The 21,242-nt window shown below is 44.5% G+C and overlaps 1 protein-coding gene across 12 annotated transcripts in view; it reads left to right on the top strand.

Moving 5' to 3' along the window:
* The window catches only part of kiaa1109 (KIAA1109 ortholog), a 534,122-nt gene that overhangs the window by 54,886 nt on the left and 457,994 nt on the right, over positions 1-21,242 (top strand). For all 12 annotated transcript variants that reach the window (XM_038792378.1, XM_038792369.1, XM_038792381.1 and 9 more), the window contains one exon: positions 11,527-11,707. In XM_038792378.1, coding sequence (XP_038648306.1) covers positions 11,527-11,707 — 181 coding nt within the window. The remainder of the gene's footprint in view (positions 1-11,526; positions 11,708-21,242) is intronic.

The raw sequence follows: 21,242 nt of genomic DNA on the forward strand, positions 1-21,242 counted from the left end.
GGTAAGAAGAAATTTAAAAAATGAAAATCGCTTATTGTCATGTGTAGGCTTCAATGAAGTTACTGTGAAAAGCCCCTAGTCGCCAAATTCTGGCGCCTGTTTGGGGAGGCTGGTACGGGACATTGATATGAACATAGGACTTAGGAGCAGTGGAGCTTTGATATGAACTTGGCTGGGATTATGGTGTTGAAGGCAAAGGATTCCTTGTTGTCGAGATGCTCTTGGGATGACTGTGGGGCCAGGGAGATGGTGTCTGCTGTGGACCGTTTGTGGCGGTATGCGAATTGCAGTGGGTCAAGGCTTTCTGGGAGTATGGAGGTGATGCGCTTCATGGCCAACCTCTCGAAGCACTTCATTACGACTGAAGTCAGGGCCACCAGACGGTACTCATTGAGGCAGGTTGCCTGGTTCTTCTTTGGCACTGTATGATGGTGGTCTTCTTGAAGCAGGTGTAGACCTCAGAGCGGAGGACCCGAGTGCCTGACCAGGATCCCGGCGGACCCATCGCCTTCTGAGGTTCACTTTAGGAAGGCCGATCTGACTTCGGAAGCTGTGATGGTGGGTATTGGTGTGTTATGGGCTGCTGGGGCACTCGATAGCGGATTGTTGGTTTCCTGCTCAAACCGAGCATAGAATGCATTGGGTTTATCGGGGAGAGGTGCGCTGCTGCTGGAGATACTGTTCGGCTTTACTTTGTAGCCCATTATGTTGTTTAGGCCTTGCCACAACCGTTGAGTGTCTGTAACGCTAGTCTGTGACTCTAGCTTTGTCTGATATTCTCTCTTGGTATCTCGGATAGCTTTGTGGAGGTCGTGCCTGGATTTCTTGTATAGGCCAGGGTCGCCTGACTTGAACACCTCAGACCTGTCCTTCAGTAGGGAGTCAATCTCGCGATTGAGGCATGGTTTCCGGTTGGGGAATGTACGTACTGCTTTCTTTGGCACGCAGTCGTCCACACATTTGCTGATCAAGTCTGTGATGGTGGTGGCATACTCATTTAAGTTGGTCGCTGAATTCTTAAATAGGGACCAGTCCACTGTCTCTAAGCAGTCTCGTAGGAGCTCTTCTGTTTCCTCGGGACCAGCACTGTACGACCGTCTTACCTGGATTCTCCCGCTTGAGTTTCTGCTTGTATGCTGGGAGAAGGAGCACCGTCTTATGGTCTGATTTTCCAAAGTGCGGTTGGGGGATGGAACAGTAGGCGCTCTTTATTTTTGAGTAGCAGTGGTCAAGCATGTTGTCACCCCTGGTGGAACAGGAGAAGTGCTGGTGAAATTTTGGCGGTACACTCTTGAGGTTGGTGTTTATAAGAATGACCGGTCATTTTATTGAGACATTTGGGATTCTCTGGGAGCTTGACAGAGTGGATGCTGAGAGGTTGTTTCCCTTCGGGAGAGTCCAGGGCCAGAGGGTATAATCTTAGTGTAAAATATATATTTTTATTCAGACAATATTTTCATTGTAACACAAGCAACAACAGTACAATAACCACCGAAACCACCCTTCCATGTCACCCCCATGAAAGAAAAGCCAAACCTTTAAACAAAATACAGAGGAGACACCCCCCCACCCCCAAACAGCTGACATAAACCAGCTTCCTGAAAAAGGAGATGAAAGGTTGCCATTTCGAACAGAATCCTTCAACTGACTCCCTCATGGTATACTTGATCTTTGTGAGGTGCAAAAATTCCATCAGGTCCCCCAACCACGCTGGGGACTTAGGCGGCACCAGGGACCACCACCCAAGCAGAGCTCGCCTCCCGAGCTATTAGCAAGGCAAAGGCTAGGACATCTGCCTTCGTCCCCGTCTGTAGCACCAGTGAATCCGAAACTCCAAAAATGGGCACGGCGCCAGCTGAATGCCTAAAATCCCTGATATTGTATCAAAAAGGGAGACCCAGAAACTGATGAGCTTGGGGCAAGACCAAAACATGCATGTGTGATTCGCCGGCCCCCGAGAGCACCACTCCCACCTAGCCTCCAACCCCGAGAAGAACCCACTCATACATGCCCTCGTCTGGTGTGCCCTGTGCACCACCTTGAACTAAATCAGGCTTATTCTCGCACATAGGGATGTGAAGTTGACCATGTGAAGAGCAAACCCAGCTCATCCTCCCACTCTTTCTTTAATCATTCCAATGGTATCTGCTTTGTTGCCAACATCTGCCCCTAGAAATCCAAAATCTTACCCTCCCCTAACTGAAGGAATCCTGCCCATAATTGAAGACAACCGTTCCAGGGGAATGAAGAAAGTTCTTTGCGTAACAAATTGCATACCTGAAAGTACCTGAATATTTTTTAAATGTATTTTATCACAAACATGTTTCAAAACAGACTACAGTGAATAAACACCCTGGGAAACATACTTCCCAACAATAAACTATACAGTCTGTACAGATTTTTTCCCTTTTTCACCCCCCAACCCCCCGTGACGAACAGCCCCTCAAACACGGTCACAAACATCCTCCACCTTTCCTCAAAACCCCTGCTGAGTCCCTTAACTCATACTTTATCTTCTCTAATTGCAGGAAGTCGTACAGGTCACCCAACCAAGCTGCTACCCCCGGTAGCGATGCCGACCGCCATTCCAGCAACATTTGCCACCGTGCAATCAGAGAGGCGAAGGCCATGACATCGGCCTTCCTCCTCTCCATGAGCTCCGGCTTCTCTGAAACCCCAAATATCGCCACCAAAGGGTCCTCGTCCTCCGCCTCCTCCACTATCCTGACTAAGACCGCGTTCACAACAGTCCCGCCCAGAATCTTCCCAATATTTTGCAACCCCAAAACATGTGCGCGTGATTCGCTGGCCTCCGCCCACACCTCTCACACTCATCTGCTACCCCCTGAAAGAATGCACTTATTCTTGCCCGAATCATATGCACCCTGTGCACCACTTTAAACTGTATCAGGCTCAGCCTTGCACAAGAGGAGGTCCCGTTTACCCTACGCAGTTTATCACTTTATACTCCCCAATTGATATCCCCTCTAAACTCCGCTTCCCATTTCTCCTTGATCTTCACCACCCACTTGCCTCCCTGCTCCCCCAGCTACTTGTATATATCCTCAATTCTTCCCTCCACTTCCACCTCCGGAAGCAGCAGTCGCTCCAGCAGGGTGTATCCCGGCAATCTAAGGAACCCCTTCCAGACCTTTCGCGCAAAGTCCCTAACTTGTAGATACCTGAACTCAATCCCCTTTGGCAGCTCTACCTTAGCTCCTCCAGACTGGTGAACCCTTCCTCCAAATACAGATCCCTCACCTTGACCAGCCCCATTTCCCTCCACCTCCTTTATACACGGCATCCCCCACGGCTCAAACCCATGATTCTCGCACAACGGCGTTAGCACCAACATCCCTTCCACCCTAAAATACCTCCTCAGCTGATTCCATACCTTCACCGTGGACTACACCACTGGGCTCCCTGAATACCTACTGGGAGCCATTGGCAATGCTGCTGTCACCATAGCTCTCAAACTAGACCCCTTACAAGATTCCTCCTCCATCCTAACCCACTCTACCCCTTCTCCTTTCCACCACCGCTGCACCTTGTCCACATTCGCCGCCCAATAATAATGAAGCAAGTTTGGCAACGCCAAACCCCCCTGCTGCCTCTGCCTCTGGAGCAGGGTCCTCCCCACCCTCGGCACCTTCCCCGCCCATACAAAGTCAGAAATGATAGTGTCGACTTTCCGAAAAAAGGCCTTTGGCATAAAGATCAAGAAAGGGAGAGCTTGTAAGATCAACAAGAACCTCGGCAGAATATTCATTTTTACCATTTGGACCCTCCCCGCCAATGTTAAGTGCAGTGTATCCCACCTCTTAAGATCCTCCCTGGTCTCCTTCACCAGCTTCATTCAGTTCCACTTATGGAGCCCCGTCCATTCCCTCACTACCTGAATCCCCAAATACCTAAACCTATCCCTCGCTACTGTGAATGCCCCCCCCCCCCCCCCCCCCCTAATTTAGCTGCTGTACCAGCTCATTCACTGGGAATGCCTCACTTTTCCCTACATTCAGCTTGTACCTCGAGAACCCTCCAAACCTCCCCAACAGGCCCATAATCCTTCCCATACTGTCCAACGGATCCGAAACATACAGCAAGAGGTCATTGGCATAGTGCGACACCGGATGGTCCCTCTGTCCCCTCATAATCCCCCGCCACTCTGCCGCCCCCTGAGAGCCATCGCCAATGGCTCTATGGCCAGCGGAAACAGCAGCGGAGACAGTGGGCACCCCTGCCTTGTACCCCTCTGTAAGTCAAAGCTTTGTGAGCTCATGTCATTTGTCCTCACCTCGTCCTTGGTGCCACATACAGCAACCGTACCCATGCCACAAATCTCGGCCCAAGCCCAAACATTCCCAAAACCAAGTACCGCCACTCCACCTGATCAAATGCCTTCTCCTTGTCCATGAACACCACCACCTCCGGTACCAGAGCCCCCGACGGATTCATCACCACATTCAACAGCCGTCTTATATTACTCGCGAGCTTGAAAGTACCTGAATACATTCCCTCTCGAGAGTTGAAACTTCGCTAACAACTTGTCTGGGCTAGCAAACCTACCTTCCAGAAACATGTCCCTAAACCTCTCCAACCCCTCCCTCACCCATGCTCTAAATGATGAATCTCAGCCAGATGGCACAAACCTATGGTTCCTGCAAATTGAAGCCAGCAGTGACATGGAACTCAGTTTAAAATGCTGCCTAAACTGGTTCCAATTGTTGCAGTGGCTATCACCAAGGGGCTTATAGAGAATTCAGCAGGTGAAAATGGGACGGCACAGTAATCCAGGGCCCTCAGACTTGACCGTATGCACAACACCTCCTCTATCTGCCCCCACGTAGAGTCTGGATCCTTGAACCACCTGCACCGTATCAATATTTGTCGCCCAGTAGTAGAACAACAGATTGGGTAGTCCCAGTTATGAGCGACCGGGATTCCCAGATACCAAAAGCTAGTCCTGCCAGAAGAAAAGGCCGCCTCCCCATATCAACTCCTCTTCCCTGGGGTCACCGGAAAATATTAATTCTTGCCCAGATTCAGCTTGTACCCTGAAAAGGAGCCAAACTTCTTGAGCAACACTATTATCACCTCTGGCTCGGCCTCTAAGGAGAGCGACAAAACCACACTTAACAGTCTCATAATATTGGCCGACAACTGCCTGCCATTAACAAATCCATTCTGCTCTTCTGAGATCATCCTAGGCAGGGTTCCAAACGTATTGCCCACAACTTAGCCAACAACTTAGTGTCGCCGTTTAACAATGAGATAGGCTGATTCCCTGGGTTCCTTGCCCTTCTTCATAATCAAGGAGATTGATGCCTATTGCCAATGTGGCCGACAACACTCCTTGGGACACAGAAGCATTAAACGCATCCAGAAGTGGGATCATTGTAAAATTCAGTGGGGACCCTTGTGTGGGGTCGGAGAATTTCGCCCGACATCTCCAACTTCTGCCTTCTCTCATGCTCCACCTTCGGGAATGTCAACCCATCCGAAAATTGCTTCATTGATGCTCCTGCTCTGGAGATTCTGACTCATGAAACCCATGAATGAAGGTCTCAAACACCTCATTGACCTACTCTGGCAGAAACCAACCTGCCACCCGAGTTCCTAACCTGTACTCTCACCCGGGAGGCAGCTTGCCACCTCAGCTGTCCGAAAGCCGAAGCTTGTTACCTTAAAAACACCCCCTTGTTAACCAGCTTCAGGCATCTCCCCATCTGTGCTCCCCCGCCCCAAAAAACTTTAATGCAGAACCATAGAGGAAACTCCACACACAAACCCCTCACCCCCAAAAATACAGAACTCCAACATTGCAGTATACAAACCCCAACTTCACACAGAAAAACCATCCCTCGACAAGCCCAGGCGCAACTGCAAGCCCTCCCCGACATTACGAAAACCCCACAAAAAATAGAAATACTGATGAATTTAACAAAACAACAAACTCCATAGTCTTTAAGCACTTTAGTTCACCCCCAGTCTGTGCTTCTTGACCAACTCATTTGCATCCTCCGGTGCATCGAAATAATAATCTCAGTCCTTTAAGGTCACCCGAAGACGAGCCGGGTACACCACACCAAACCTCATGTTGCTCTTGTACAGCGCAGCCTTGGTCTTAGTAAACACCACACGCCTTCTCGCCAACTCTGTCCCAATACCCTGGTATTTTCTGATGGCATGGCCCTTCCATTTACAGTCTCGTTGGTCTTTTGCCCAATTCGGGACCCGCAACGTATTCAAGATTTTTTTATTTTTATTTTTTAAATTCATTTACGGGATGTGGCTTCACTGGTTGGCCAGCATTTATTGCCCATCCGTAGTTGCTCTTCAGAAGGTGGTGGTGAGTTGCCTTCTTGAACCGCTACAGTTCTTGAGGTGTAGGTACATCCACAGTGCTGTTAGAGAGGGAGTTCCAGGATGTTGCCCCAGTGAAAGTGAAGGAGGTGCGATATATTTCCAAGTCAGGGTGGTGAATGACTTGGAGTAGAACCTCCAGGTGGTGGGGGTCCCAAGTATCTGCTGCTCTTGTCCTTCTAGATGGTCGTGAGTTTGGAAGGTGTTGTCTGAGGAACCTTGGTGAGTTACTGCAGTGCATCTTGTAGACGGTACACATGACTGCCAATGTTCGTCAGTAGTGGAAGGTTTGAATGTTTGTGGAAGAAATCAAGTGGACTGCTTTTTCTTGGATGGTGTTGGGCTGCTTGAGTGTTGGAGCTGCACTCATCCAGGCAAGTGGAGAGTATTCCATTACACCCTTGACTTGTGCCTTGTAGATGATGGCCAGGCTTTGGTGGGTAAGGAGGTGAGTTACTTGCCGCCGGATTCCTAGCCTTTGACCTGCCCTGCTAGCCACAGTATTAATGTGGCTAGTCCTGTTCAGTTTCTCATCAATGGTAACCTCCAGGATGATGTTTGTGGGGGAATTCAGCGAAGGTAATGAATGTTACAGGGCTGTGGTTAGATCCCCTCTTGTAGGAGATGGTCACTGCCTGGTACTTATGTGGCGCGAATGTAACTTTCCACTTGTCAGCCTAAGCCTGGATATTGTCCAGGTCTTGCTGCATTTGGACATGGACTGCTTCATTATCTGAGGAGTCGCGAATTGTGCTGAACATTGTGCAGTCATCCATAAACATCCCCACTTCTGACCTTATGATGGAAGAGAGGTCATTGATGAAACAGCTGAAGATGGTTGGGCCTCGGACACTACCCTGAGGAACTCCTGCAGTGATGTCCTGGAGTTGAGATGATTGACCTCCAACCACCACAGCCATCTTCCTTTGTCCCAGGTATGACTCCAACTAGCAGAAAGTTTGCTGCCTGATTCGCATTGACTCCAGTTTAGTTAGGGCTCCTTGATGCCATACTCGGTCAAATGCTGCTTTGATGTCAAGAAGTCATTCTCACCTCACCTCTGGCTCTTTTGTCATTGTTTGAACCAAGGCTGTAACAAGGTCACGAGCTGAGTGACCCTGGTGGAACCATAAACTGAGCGTCCGTGAGCAGGTTATTGTTGAGAAAGTGCAGCTTGATAGCACTGTTGATGACTCCTTACATCACTTTGCTGATGATGGGAGTAGACTGATAGGGTGGTAATTGTCTGGGTTGGATTTGTCCTGCTTCTTGTGTACAGGACTTACCTGGGCAATTTTCCACATTGCCGGGTAGATGCCAGTGTTGTAGCTGTACTGCAACAGCTTGGATACGGTGTGGCAAGTTTTGGAGCACAAATATTGCCGGGATATTGTCAGGCCCATTGCCTTTGCAGTATCCAGTGCCTTCAGCTGTTTTTTGACAGCGCGTGGAGTGAATTGCATTGGCTGAAGACTGACATCTGTGATGCTGGGGACCTCCGGAGGAGACTGAGATGGATGATCCACTCGGCACTTCTGACTGAAGATTGTTGCGAATGCCTTAGCCTTGACTTTTGCACATAAGTGCTGGGCTCATCCATCATTGAAGACGGGGTTATCTGTGGAGCCTCCTCTTCCATTGAGTTCAATTGTCCACCACCATTCATGGCTGGATGTGGCAGGACTGCAGAGCTTAGATCTGATGTGATTGTTGTGGAATCGCGTAACTTTATCTATTACTTGCTGCTTCTGCTGTTTGGCACACAAGTAGTCCTGTGTTGTAGCTTCAACAGGTTGACACCTAATTTTTCGCCTGATGGCATGCTCTCCTGCACTCTCCATTGAATCAGGGTTGATCCCCTTGCTTGGTGACCAGGGCATGAGGTTGAAGATTGTAATTGAATACAATTCTGCTGCTGCAGATGGCCCACAGTGCCTCATTGATGCCCAGTCTTGACTTGATAAATCTGTTCAAAGTCTATCCCATTTAGCACTGTGAAGACGGGACTTTGTCTCCACAAGGACTGTGTGGTGGTCACTTCTACCGATACTGTCATTTAGAGATGCATCTGCAGCAGGTAGATTCGTGAGGATGAGGTCAAGTATGTTTTTCCCTCTTGTTGGTTCCCTCACCACCTGCTGCAGTCCCAATCTAGCAGCTATATCCTTTAGGACCCAGCCAGCTCGGTCTGGGGTGGTACTAACGAACCAGTCTTGGTGATGGGTACTGAAGTCTGTGCCCTTGCCACCCTCAGTGCTTCCTCTAAGTGGTGTTCAATATGGAGAAGTACAGATTCATCAGCTGATGGTGGCCGGTACGTGGTAATCAGCAAGAGGTGTCCTTGCCCATGTTTAACCTGAAGCCATTAGACTTCTTTGGGACCAGAGTCGATGTTGAGGACTCCCATGGCAACTCCCGCCCGACTGTATACCACTGTGCTGGATTAATTCCAGATATTTTATTGAGTTTAAATTCCATCACCTGCTGTGGTGGGATTCAAACCCGGGTCCCCAGATCATTATCCTGAGTCTCTGGATTACTAGTCCAGTGGCAATGCCACTATGCCACTGCCTCCCCACTATGAAACCTGACTATGATCGCCCGTGGTGGCTCCCCAGATCTGGGCTTTTGCCTCTGCTAATGATGGACCCGATTCAACTCAGGAGAGGTCGTTAAGACCTCATCCCTCACCAATGTTCCGAACATCTTGCATGTAAAGTCTGTGGAGATAGAGCCCTCTTGGCCCTCCGGCAGGCCAACGGCACTTAACTTTTGTTGTCTCGAGCGATTCTCCAGTTCGTCAATCTTGGCCTTTCGCACTTTACGTTCCTCAGCTAGAAACGGCATTTCTGCTTTCAGGGAGACAATCCGATTCCGATGGTCAGAGACCGATACTTTTGTACCTCGATCCGCCGGTCCATTTTGTCTATTTGTCTATTCTATCCATGGCCACTCAGGTTGGGGCCAAATTCTCCTCCATTGCCGTCTCAGATCCTCAGTGACCGCCTTCTGCTGCTTTTTAAATTTGTCGGTCATGAAGCTCACCAACAACTCCGTCGACTACTTTGGGGCTAACGACACAGCAGAAATCTTCGCCATTTTCTCCCGCTGATGCTTGAGGAACTTCTGAGTCTGCGACAATCTCTTGCCCGACTTCTGCCTTGTGTTATATATTCTGCACATTTTTTGTAAGAGGGGATCTTATTTCATTGAACTACACCAATTTCCTCCAAAAAGTCGTCCATAAACCGGGAAAAAGGGCCAAAAAACAAGTATCCTGGCGGGAGGCACTGGATCGGCTTGGCTAAGGGCTCAGCTTGGTCTGCAGCACACCTTCAGTACTATTTCCAGAAGATTGTCAGGCCTTGTGCCTTTGCAGTATAGAACATAGAACATAGAACAGTACAGCACAGAACAGGCCCTTCGGCCCTCAATGTTGTGCCGAGCCATGATCACCCTACTCAAACCCACGTATCCACCCTATACCCGTAACCGAACAACCCCCCCCTTAACCTTACTTTTATTAGTACACTACGGGCAATTTAGCATGGCCAATCCACCTAACCCGCACATCTTTGGACTGTGGGAGGAAACCGGAGCACCCGGAGGAAACCCACGCACACAGGGGGAGGACGTGCAGACTCCACACAGACAGTGACCCAGCTGGGAATCGAACCTGGGACCCTGGAGCTGTGAAGCATTTATGCTAACCACCATGCTACCCTGCTGCCCCTATCTAGTGCCTTCAGCCGTATCTTGATATCACGTGGAATGAATCACATTGGACAAGATGCATCATCCATCCAGCGTTTCTGGCTGAAGATTGATGCAGATGCTTCAGCCTTGACTTTTGTATTGGTGTGCTGGGCTCTCCCATCATTGAGATTGGGAATGCTTTTGGAGCCTCCTCCTCCAATTAGCTGTTTTATTGCCACCACCATTCACAACTGGATGTGACAGGACTGCAGAGTTCAAATCGGTTGATTGTGGGATTGCTTAGCTCTGTCTGTTGCATGCACTATTGGCTGTTTGGTATGCAAGTAGTTCTGTGTTGTAACTTCACCAGGTGAAGCTGGGGGTGCAGGTGGTAATCAGCGGGAGACTTCCTTACCCATGTTTGACCTGACGTCATGAGACCTCATGGGGTCCAGAATTGATGTTGAGGGCTCCCAGGGCAACTTCCTCTTAACTGTATACCACGGTACCACCTCTAGTGTGTCTGCCCTGCCGATGGAACAGGACAAACTCGGGGATGGTCATGCAGTGAGTGGGATTCTTATAAGGTGTGATTCCATGAGTATGACTATGTCAACCTGTTGCTTGACTAGCCTGTGGTGCAGCTTGCCCGATTTTGGTGCTAGATCCCACACATCCGTAAGCAGGACTTTGCCTGATTGATGAGCTGGTTTTGTAGTTGTCATTTCTGGTGCCCATGTCAATGCCAAGTGGTCAACCACATTGATGTGGGTCACAGCTAGGTCAGACATGTATGTACAGCAGATTTCCTTCCCTATTTTTACAATATTCAACAATGGTTTTATGAGCACCATTACTAGTTTATAATTCCAGATTTATTAATTGGATTTAACATCCACCAGCTGCCATGGTGGGATTTTTTTTCATTTAAGGTATGCGAGTTTTGCTGGCGAGGCCAGTATTTATTGCATTCCCTAATTGCTTTTGAGAAGGTGCTTATTTGTATGCATCAAGGTCTCGGGCAGTAGTGAGATAATTGATGTATTTATCTGTCTTTTGGAGGTGTTGATTGAGAGATGAGCATTGGTCAGGAGAATTCCTTTTACCTTTTATGAGTAGTATCATTGGACCTTTTATATCCACTAAAAAGGATTGTTAAGGCTTTGGTTTGTATACCTCTAACAATGCAACACTGCTTCAGTATTACATGAACTGTTGAGAGTTTGAATACCTGAACTTCGAATACAGGCAAAGCTACTGTGCTGAGGCTGTCCCTGAATAAAATATTGTTTAAAATTAATGTTGGGAGTAATTTTTTAAACCATCTTGCAAAATAATCATTGTGGAACTAAACTACCATTTGTTTATTAAAAAATTGTCTACGAAGTTCAGTTTCCAGCTTAGTCTACAACTCATCATAACTCTAGGCAGTCTCATACTAACTAAAATCTACTGTTTTTCTTTCAGATCCAAAAGCAGAAACTAGATTGTATATTACAGTGAATGGTTTTGAATTCCATGTTTACAATCGTTATGACCTGTATGCACATTTACAAGAACTGTTTGGATTAGAACCAACGATCATTCCTAAAAGAGAGAATACAAAAATGAAGAAAAACCGTGCAAAATCGAAATCCAAGCTTGATAGGTATGGACACTAAACTTATTGTATTTACCAACTCCACATTTGTGTTTTTATGTTTGCTAGTTAATTAGCTTGAGTTGCTTGAGAGTCAGGTGCCGAAACCAGCTCCTTGTTTTTTGCACTGCGGTAATCAGCTCCCTTACATTGATGACTACACCAGAAGTTTAGGTATATAGTTCTACAATTAAATAGCTTACGGTGATGCATAAACATCAGTCTCCTGCAATCTGAACTGTAGAAGTGTCGTAATATTCATTTGGAACACATCTGAATATATTTTTTAATTGTGTGCTTTTGGGGGAAATTCTGTGGACAAATCCGTATCTGATTTGTTTGATGTGTTGGTTCTCTAGAGCACTATTGCATTATGTTCTGAATTGTTTCTAATGAAATATCTTGGCTGTTTCAAAAATATATTAATATTTCATGCCCATTAAAGCTTGATACTGTCATGGGAGTGTCCCTTTAGGAAATGTTTTTGTCTTATCACATGGCTTCAGTGACATCATTGTGTGGGTGGAGCTGGGTTGTGGCTCTGTGAGTTTTTACTTTCACTTTGAGTTTGGACTGATTTTGAACTGCACAGATTGAAAGAAGTGTCTCTCTATCTTCATTTTAAAAGCTGTTTCCAGACTGCTTGATAACATAAGAGATAATTGCTTTTTGGAAGGAATTCAAACCTGTTATTTGAAAAGGAGAACAGAGTATCACTAACAAGTCTTGTACCAGTAAGAATGCAATGTGCTGGGTCACACCTTTGAAAAGGGGTTTCTGGTTTTACTTTGATTTTGTTATTGAATTGGAACAATTAAGGGGGAGTTCATTCAGGATTCTACATAGATTGCTGTAGCTGTGTAGGGTCTTTATGTTTGTAGTTGATAAAAATTCTTACTGTGTCTATTTATACAAATGTTAACTAAATTTGTAGAATAAAGCTTGTTTTTTGATTAAAAGCGCCTAAGCACTCTGTTGAGAGTTGATAACACCTGAAAGGCAGGCTCTTGTGCTCATTGTAACCAAAATCAATAAACACTTGTCTGTCAGGTGAACACCATAATATACTTTGGTGTTTTCTAAACCCTGGCCCATATCAATACTCTTTGTACCAATTGAACTATTTGACATGGGGAGGCGGTGGCATAGTGGTAATAAATGCTAGCCGAACCAGAGCCGCCTACATCCCAGAAATGAATTAAAAACAAAAATCTCTTGTTTTATTGAGAAACTCAACAAGGGTTAAGGCTTGTAGTGTAGACAAATGCTGAAATAGAAAAAGACTAGGTCAGTCGGGCAGAACATATTAGGTGGCTTACAGTTTGAGTTTTATAAGATAATGAAATACAGGAGCAAGGAAAAACTAAGGGACTGCAATAATTCTCCAAGTTTTGGGAAAGAGCAGGCTGGAAAGGAAATTTTAAAAGCAAGAACAGCATATTTAGGTTGAGCATCCCTTATCCGAAATTCCGAAAACCGAAAAATTCCAAAATCCATACTTTCATTCGAGCGGCGACATGATGTCACGAATAAGAAATCCCACAAGGCTCCTGGGCAATACGCAGTTCCCAATGGGCACTTCAGGGATTTTCAACTTGAATTTGGAGTTAAGAAAGAACTGGAGAGGGTAAGCCTAAGAAACAAAGGATATAATAGTAACAATTAAAAAGGGACTGAAAGGACAGTCAAGGATGTGGAAAAATTCCGAGTCAGAATTTTGAGAATTGTGGGAGTGATGTCATCAGGCCTTAATGGAGCCCAAAGCAGATATGACCGAACAGATATGGTGGAGATAAAGTTCAAATCGTTTGATCAGAATGGAGCAATGGAAGGAGTATCTTTGCCAGAATCAGCAAAATTAGATTTAGAGGAAAGAAAGTGAGTCACATGATCATGGGCAGCACGGTAGCGCAGTGGTTAGCACAGTTTCTTCACATCTCCAGGGTCCCAGGTTCGATTCCCGGCTTGGGTCAATGTCTGTGTGGAGTCTGCACGTTCTCACCGTATCTGCGAAGGTTTGCTCCAGTTTCCTCCCACAGTCCAAAGATGTGCAGGTTAAGTGGATTGGCCATCATAAATTGCCCTTAGTGTCCAAAAAGGTAAAGTGGGCTTAAGTGGGATGGTCTTTCCAAGAGCCAGTGCAGACTCGATGGGCCGAATGGTCTTCTGCACTGTAAATTCTATGAATCTATGATCAGTTTCGAACTCCCTTCGAGACGATACTGGGTCCTGCACATCTGGACTCTAGGAGGGCGAACTGGTCATTTTTTTCTGTTCCTTGCTAGTGCCTTGTTAATCAAGATGGAGAGAAATGGGTGAGAATGGTTTGTAGCTGTAGTTTGAACAATATGGAAAACTATCACCCCTGTTCTCAGTGCTTGAGTCCAAGGTTTCCCCAGAATCTTGTCTCATTTCACATTTCATTTTTTATATTCATGGGTGGATTTCATTTTGTTGAAACTTTGATCCAGAGGGTTCTGGAGTCAAATTGTTACATAGCTTTGGTGGTTGAGGATATAATTCAGAACAGCAGATCTGAGAGAGTTATGTGAAATTAAAGATAAAGCAAGTGTTTTGAAGTCCTTGTCACTCTTAGACAAATGCAGTAGATAATTTATGTAGAGCATATGAACAGAAAATGATGAATAGGGCTTTGGGAGAACAACTAGCTTTTCTTTCATTAGTACCATGGGATCTTTTACACTTCAAATGCCTAAAAGGTAGAAAGGAACAGTGGGGGTTTCGCTTTTTGGGATCTGCCCGTTGCGATTATGGGGCAGCCTATGAGGTCGAACCACCCTTCCTACCCACTCCTTCCCTCAGCCTGCTCCTTTACCCAAACCATCCTGATCCAAGACCCCGATTTATCTGCTCCGGGAACCCATGAGCCTTCGTCGTCATCGTCTTCTCCTGCAGTCCTGGCAGCAGCCAGTGATCCTTTCTTGGCAACCGGGACTGATAGATTGACTGGCAGCTCCAGGGGGAGGGGTTTGCTCCCTAATGAGGGGCAGAAGTCCCACACAGCCCTCGTTGGTCCATCCCGCAATGCTTTATGGCTATGATGTGCATTGCCGTGGAGAGTGTCGGTTCCACACCTGTGCTCTTTCGATGGTGGGAAGGATGCTGTCAGCCCCCGACACACCTGTATTATTCAGCCCTATGTTTTTGTCTTTGCATTTCAGCAATTGGAAAGTGCCAATCAAAAACTATTTCTAAAGTAATTTTTGTGCACCAATTATGCCAGCAGTTTCTTTGAATGCCATGTTTACTATGAAATAACCAAGATTACCAAAGATTGACAAACTGTCTCTATTTCTCTTTAAAACTAATCTCCAGTATAATTTGTTCCACTAAGAATAAGCTTTACTTTGAGACCACCTTGTTTTAGATTAGATCTGTAGATGCTGTTGGGTGTTTTATTTGAAGCCTATCTGATCCCACACAAATCAGGGAATAGGCTGTATTTAGCTTTAAGGAAATGTGAGTCAGAGGATTCAGGATGTTGTGACGCACACTTGTTGCCCTCCAAATCGTGCTCTGTGCTGTCCTTTTGGTTGCAAATCTCCTTTAAACTTAATGACACCTGTTTCTTCCTGAAATCTGGCATTTATGACACATTAACTCCATTTAATTCTGCAAAACTCTGCCAGACCTGTGATATTTCCAGCATTTTCTGATTTTACTAATGGAAAGGTTAACTTGTTGAGACACATCAGAGGGTTTTGCAACTGTGATTGACTGTTCGGGCTGATATGTATGAACTGTATACGATATTCAGAGTAGCTGTACTTGTACAATGTTATATGGAGTTGTTCTAGTATTAGAGCTGAAATTTCTGAGAGGAATTATTGTTTAATGCTTAGCAGTGTCTATAGTGGGTGAATTTAAAGATGCAGGGGTATATTTGCATATATAGAGTTTTATTACCAATAATGTCTGTGAGCCTTAATACTGATACAATACTTAGTATGTTTACACTATTATTGTAAAACAACGTCTTATGCTTAGTAAAAGGTGTTACTGTAGACATTGCATGAATGTATGTGGGACGGTTACATTTCATTTTTAAAATTAGGAACATGAAAAGAAGACTAGGCCATTCAGTGATTCAAATGATAATCCATTCGGTTGGATCATGGCTGATCTACATATGCCTCAACTTCATTTATCTCATTTTGTTTGAAATCTCTTGATCAATTGGGGAAGTCAGTTCCAAATTTCCATTATACTTTTTTTTGTCAAAAATGTGCTTCCTGATTTCACTCCAAAAATGGCCTGCCTCCAATTTTTAAATTATGCCTTGTTCTGGATTCTTGCATCAGAAGAAGTAGTTTCTTTGCATCTACCCTATTGAATCCCCTTGATCATTCAAAATCCCCTTACTCAGATCACTCAATCCTCTCAACTTCAGGTAATACAAACCAAGTTCATGAAATCTGCCTCCTCAGTTGAGCCCATGAACCTTGGTATAATTCAGGTTTATCTGCACTGTATGATTACCAAAGGCAAATAAACATTGAAGATCGGAATCCAAAATTGCAGATGGGGGTCTAAAGCATCTGAACTGAAGCATCAGTTCTTAGGGATTTAGCTCTTAGTCTCTCACCATAAAGAAAATATTCCAGGAAGTCTTGGATCCAAAATGGATGACTCTCCCTCACATTGTACTGCTTCTTCCATTGTTTTTCCCACTGACTTTGCGTATCTTTGTCGCTTTGTAATGTTATCCTCCGATCCAAACAATCTACTCTGTTTCCCAATTTTGTGTCATATGGGAACACACACTTTATTCCTTCATCCATGTCCTTAAGTTGAGTTGAGAAGGATGAGAGGAGATCTTATTGAAACGTACAAGATACTGTGAGGCCTGGATAGTGTGGACGTGGAGAGGATGTTTCCACTTGTAGGAAAAACTAGAGCCAGAGGACACCATCTTAGATTAAAGGGACGATCCTTTAAAACCGAGATGAGGAGGAATTTCTTCAGCCAGAGGGTGGTGAATCTGTGGAACTCTTTGCCGCAGAAGGCTGTGGAGGCCAATTCACTCATTTAAGACAGAGATAGATAGGTTTTTGATTAATAAGGGGATCAGGGGTTATGGGGAGAAGGCAGGAGAATGGGATGAGAAGATATCAGCCATGATTGAATGGCGGAGCAGACTTGATGGGCCAAGTGGCCTAATTCTGCTCCTATGTCTTATGGTCTTATGATGTGATGAAAAGCTAACACACTAACATAAGGTTAGGAATAGAGATAGTTTAAGTAAGTTATATTTGCATTTAATAAAACCAAAATACTGTGGATGCTGGAATCTGAAACAAAACAGAAAATGCTGGAAAAACTCAGCAGGTCGGGCAGCATCTGTGAAAACATCTGTGGAGAGAGAAAATAGAATTAATGCTTCAATTCCGGATGGCTGTATTTATATGTGTTGGGTATAAGCTATAGCTTTAAGTTATTGTTTCATTATTAAAAATTGCCTTTAAATCTGTGTTTATATGCCTGCCTTTTAATGTGGATTTTATGACTTTAAAGCAAAAACAGGATATAAAATAACTGGGCTGTTGCATCGAAACCAGGGTCCCACAGAGATAGCAATGATAGTTTGAGTTCAGTTAGCACAAGGTAACCCAGATGTAAGGAGCTTTTACAAGAGACAGAACAGAGACAGAAAGCAAGTCCCGAACTAAAGAACAAAAGAAAGGTCCTAAAGTCAGGGAATGGGATAGAAGTAAGTTTCAGGAAGACTGTGAAGTCAAGGATAGGGATCGAAACTGGTCTTGCTCAGTGAAGTTGAAAGGCTCCAAATTAAAAAGGCAAAGCTGCAGAAAGCAAATGGAAAGCAAAGTGCAGCAGTATCAAAGGTGACCAGAAGGATGGTGACTCCTTACTATGGGTCTCTGAAGCAGTGGCGTTTTGTTGCCATAGCTAGGTATCTGAGAGATTGTATGGAAGGCGAAACTTGAATGCACGTGGCAATCCAGGGCAGAGGGATATCGGAATGAGAGGTTGAAACCCTGGGGATGGATCCTTACTGAAGGTATCCGAGAGAAAGCATTGTTTAGGAAAAGATTCCAAAACGTGTTCTTTGAGAGTGGAGATCGGAAACCCTCATGTGGAAGACAGAGTTCCCGTGAGGTTGGTTGGCTCACAGTGTGACAAGTGTCGGGGGGGATTTGATGAGAAATTTGTAGAATTTGTTTTGGGTGGCATCTGAAGAAAGATTCTGTAACTTGTGTTTTGCTTACAAATCTATATGTAGTTTTTTAGTTTTTTAAAAAGAATTTCCAATTAAAGGGCAGTTTAATGTGACCAGTCCACCTACCCTCTACATCTTTTGGGTTTGGGAGGTGAGACTCATGCAGACATGGGGAGAATATGAAAACTCAACACAGCCAGTGATCCTGGGCTGGGATCGAACCTGGTCCTTGGCGCATGAGGCAGCAGTGCTAATCATTGTGCCATCATGCCGCTTTTTAAACCTGTATATACCTGTAAAGGTATAGCTGTGGTCAGTGGTTACTACTGCTGTTTCAAGTGCGAGGAACTCGGGTTCAATTCCGGACTTGGGTGACTCTGTGGAGATTTCACATTCTCCCCGTGTCTGCGTGGGTTTGATAGAAACATAGAAAATAGGAGTAGGAGGAGGCCATTTGGCCCTTCGAGCTTGCTCCGCCATTCATTATGATCATGGCTTATCATCCAACTCAATAGCCTAATCCCGCTTTTCCCCCATATCCTTTCCTCTGGGTGCTCCGGTTTCCTCCTGCAGTCTAAACATGTGCAAGTTAGATGGATTGGCCGTGCTAAATTCTCCTTTAGTGTCCAAAGATGTGAAGATTAATTGGGGATACCGGCTTACGGGTTAGGTTGGGGGAGTGGGCCTAGGTAAAATGGTTTTTCGGAGAGTCAGTGCAGACTTGATGGGCCGAATGGCCTCCTGCTGCCCTGTAGGAGTTCTATGGTTCTTTACTTTTTAATTTTTAATTTGTTAAAATTTCTTCAGCTGACTCCAATAACTCTGTTCAGTAGCCGCCTTCCATATATCTAAACAAAAAATAAAAGTTAAGATCGATCAAGCGAGGTTCCACCTTGGGTTCTGACTTGTCCAGTATAACATCAGCTAGGATCATAACACATATCACCAATCGGGGAATGAGCCTTCTCTCTGAACTATCCCTTTCATAACTCCCAATCAGTTGTTAACCCACATTACAAGATTACCTTCAATTCCACCTGCACTCATTTTGTAGGTCTTGTGGTTCAGTAGGTAACGCTCTGCTTCTGAACCAAAAGCTGCAGGTTTAAGACCCACTCTGGAACTTGTTGGCCACAAATGGAGCATTCATGACCAGATTCAAACAGGTTGATAATCTACCTACTAATCTGCCCAACACTTCCTGTCATTATCATCTAGTTCCATGATTTATATCAATAATTAATTTGTTTTAGGAAGATTACATTTGTAAGCATAAGGTAATTAAAATGTGATATTTCTGAAATTGTCAGAGCACCAAGTAGTTGCTGCTTCAAATCGTGACCTGTATTTAGTGGTCAGAATTGTAAGGGAGAAAACTTAAACAGTGAATGCTCTGTCTGAGTTTTGTGTGGCATCTGGAAATCTACACTTAGCTCAATAAAATATTTAAATTATTTATGTAGTTCACAGATGAAAAGTAGCTAAAAGTGTTGTTATCAAAGGAGTTCCTTGGTGGGAGCAGCAAGTCTGGAAAAAGGACCGTTAACTCTCTTCGAGAAATGAATTATTCATATGGGTTACAGAATCAAAGGGTTGTTTTGAAGGTAAAAGATGGTTCATTTAAATTTCTGCTTGGAACATTCTAGGTATGTTCCATTGCCGTGGAGCTAAGATGCAGGGAACAGCCTTTTCTGTGTCATTTATCAGTGTGGAAATGAGAAAGTCTGACAAGAGCTGTAAAGCAGCTGTAGACTTGAAACATAAGGGCTACCGGAAATCACGGTTATTTCTGAGGTGGGGTCAGTAAGGAAGAGTGCTCTGAAGCCTACGCTTGAGCTGGGGTGTCCAGAATTGTGAGGCATTTAAGGAGTGGTGGAGGGTAGCTTTGCTGGAGGCGAGTGGAAAAACCCGAAGAAAGCTCATAACACTGAAGAGAATTGAAATTCATTCCTGAGAACTGTGCCACTTTGGTTTTATCCCGTGAAGTGAAGGAACCTTTCAGAGCCTGATAAGTAGCCAAATACCTTCTAGGAGGTGAGGGAGCCAAAGTGAAAAGAGAAAGATTCAGTTGAATATGAGTGATCATGTTTATCTTTTTGATTGTAAAGTACAATTAATATCCTGAATGTAATTGTATTTGATATTATTTAGTAAAACCATTTAGTTAAACTGTGGAATCTTGTGGCTTAATTATTTCAGTAAATAATAGGGATTTAGAATTTCTCTTAAAAATGAACGGTCTCTCTGGACAACATAACACATTTCCCGAACAGGGGGAAAAGTTCTCCGCTATTCCTGAACAGGGAAAAAAGTATGTGTGAAGATACAAAACAATCATGTAACTTGCCCTTCACAAATTCCATGCTGACTTTGATCAGTTGATATCTCTCCAAGTGTTCAGTCACTGTCTAGGATAATACATCTCAGTAACTTTCCTCTGATTGATGTTGAAGTCACTCGACTCGTTACCTACTTTCTTTCTCTCTCTTTATAGTTCTTCCTTTATCTCTCAACTCAAATAAGGGAGTGATCTTTGCAGTTTTCTAAATGAATGGTGCAATTCCTGAATTAGGAAACTTTGAAAAATTACGACTAGTACTTCAATTTCTTTTTCTTATCAATTAGCCGTAAATTTTTTTGAATTCTTTTGAAATATTCAGTGTAGGTGGTGGGGAAGCTTCTAAAATGATGATGTAGTACAAAATTAATAGTTACTATGAAAATGTGGGTTAATATAGGAAAACCAGCACAATTTGTGGAGGGCAAATAATATTTAACTAATTTGCTTACGTTTTTTGATGAGGTAACAGAGGTTTGATGAGAGTTAATGCTGTTGCTATGATCTCCATGGACTTCTAAAATCCCTTTGATCAAGTGCCGTGCAACAGACTTGTGAGCAAACATGAAGCTCATGAAGTCAAAGGGACAGTAGCAACATAGATACAACACTGGCTGAGTGACAGGAAATAGAGAGTAATCATTAATGGAGGGAAGTTTATAATGGTGTTCCCCAGGGGATCCCTCTTTTTCCTGATATACATTATTTCACCAAAGCTTTGGTGTACAGGACACCCTTTCAAAATTTGTGTGTGATACAAACCTTGGAAGTGTTGTGAATTGTGAGGAAGAGAACTTCAAAAGAACATTGACAGGTTGGTGCGATGGGTAAATATATGGCAGATGAACTGCAATGTAGAGAAGTGTGAAGTGATTAATTTTAGTCGGAAGGATGCAGAGAGACAATATTTAAAAAATATATATTTTTATTCTCCTTTTTCACATTTTCTCCCAAATTTACACCCACCAACAATAAACAATAACCAGTAACAAATATGTCAATCCCCA

Source organism: Scyliorhinus canicula, chromosome 3 (genome assembly GCF_902713615.1).
Source record: "Scyliorhinus canicula chromosome 3, sScyCan1.1, whole genome shotgun sequence".
Lineage (NCBI taxonomy): Eukaryota > Metazoa > Chordata > Chondrichthyes > Carcharhiniformes > Scyliorhinidae > Scyliorhinus > Scyliorhinus canicula.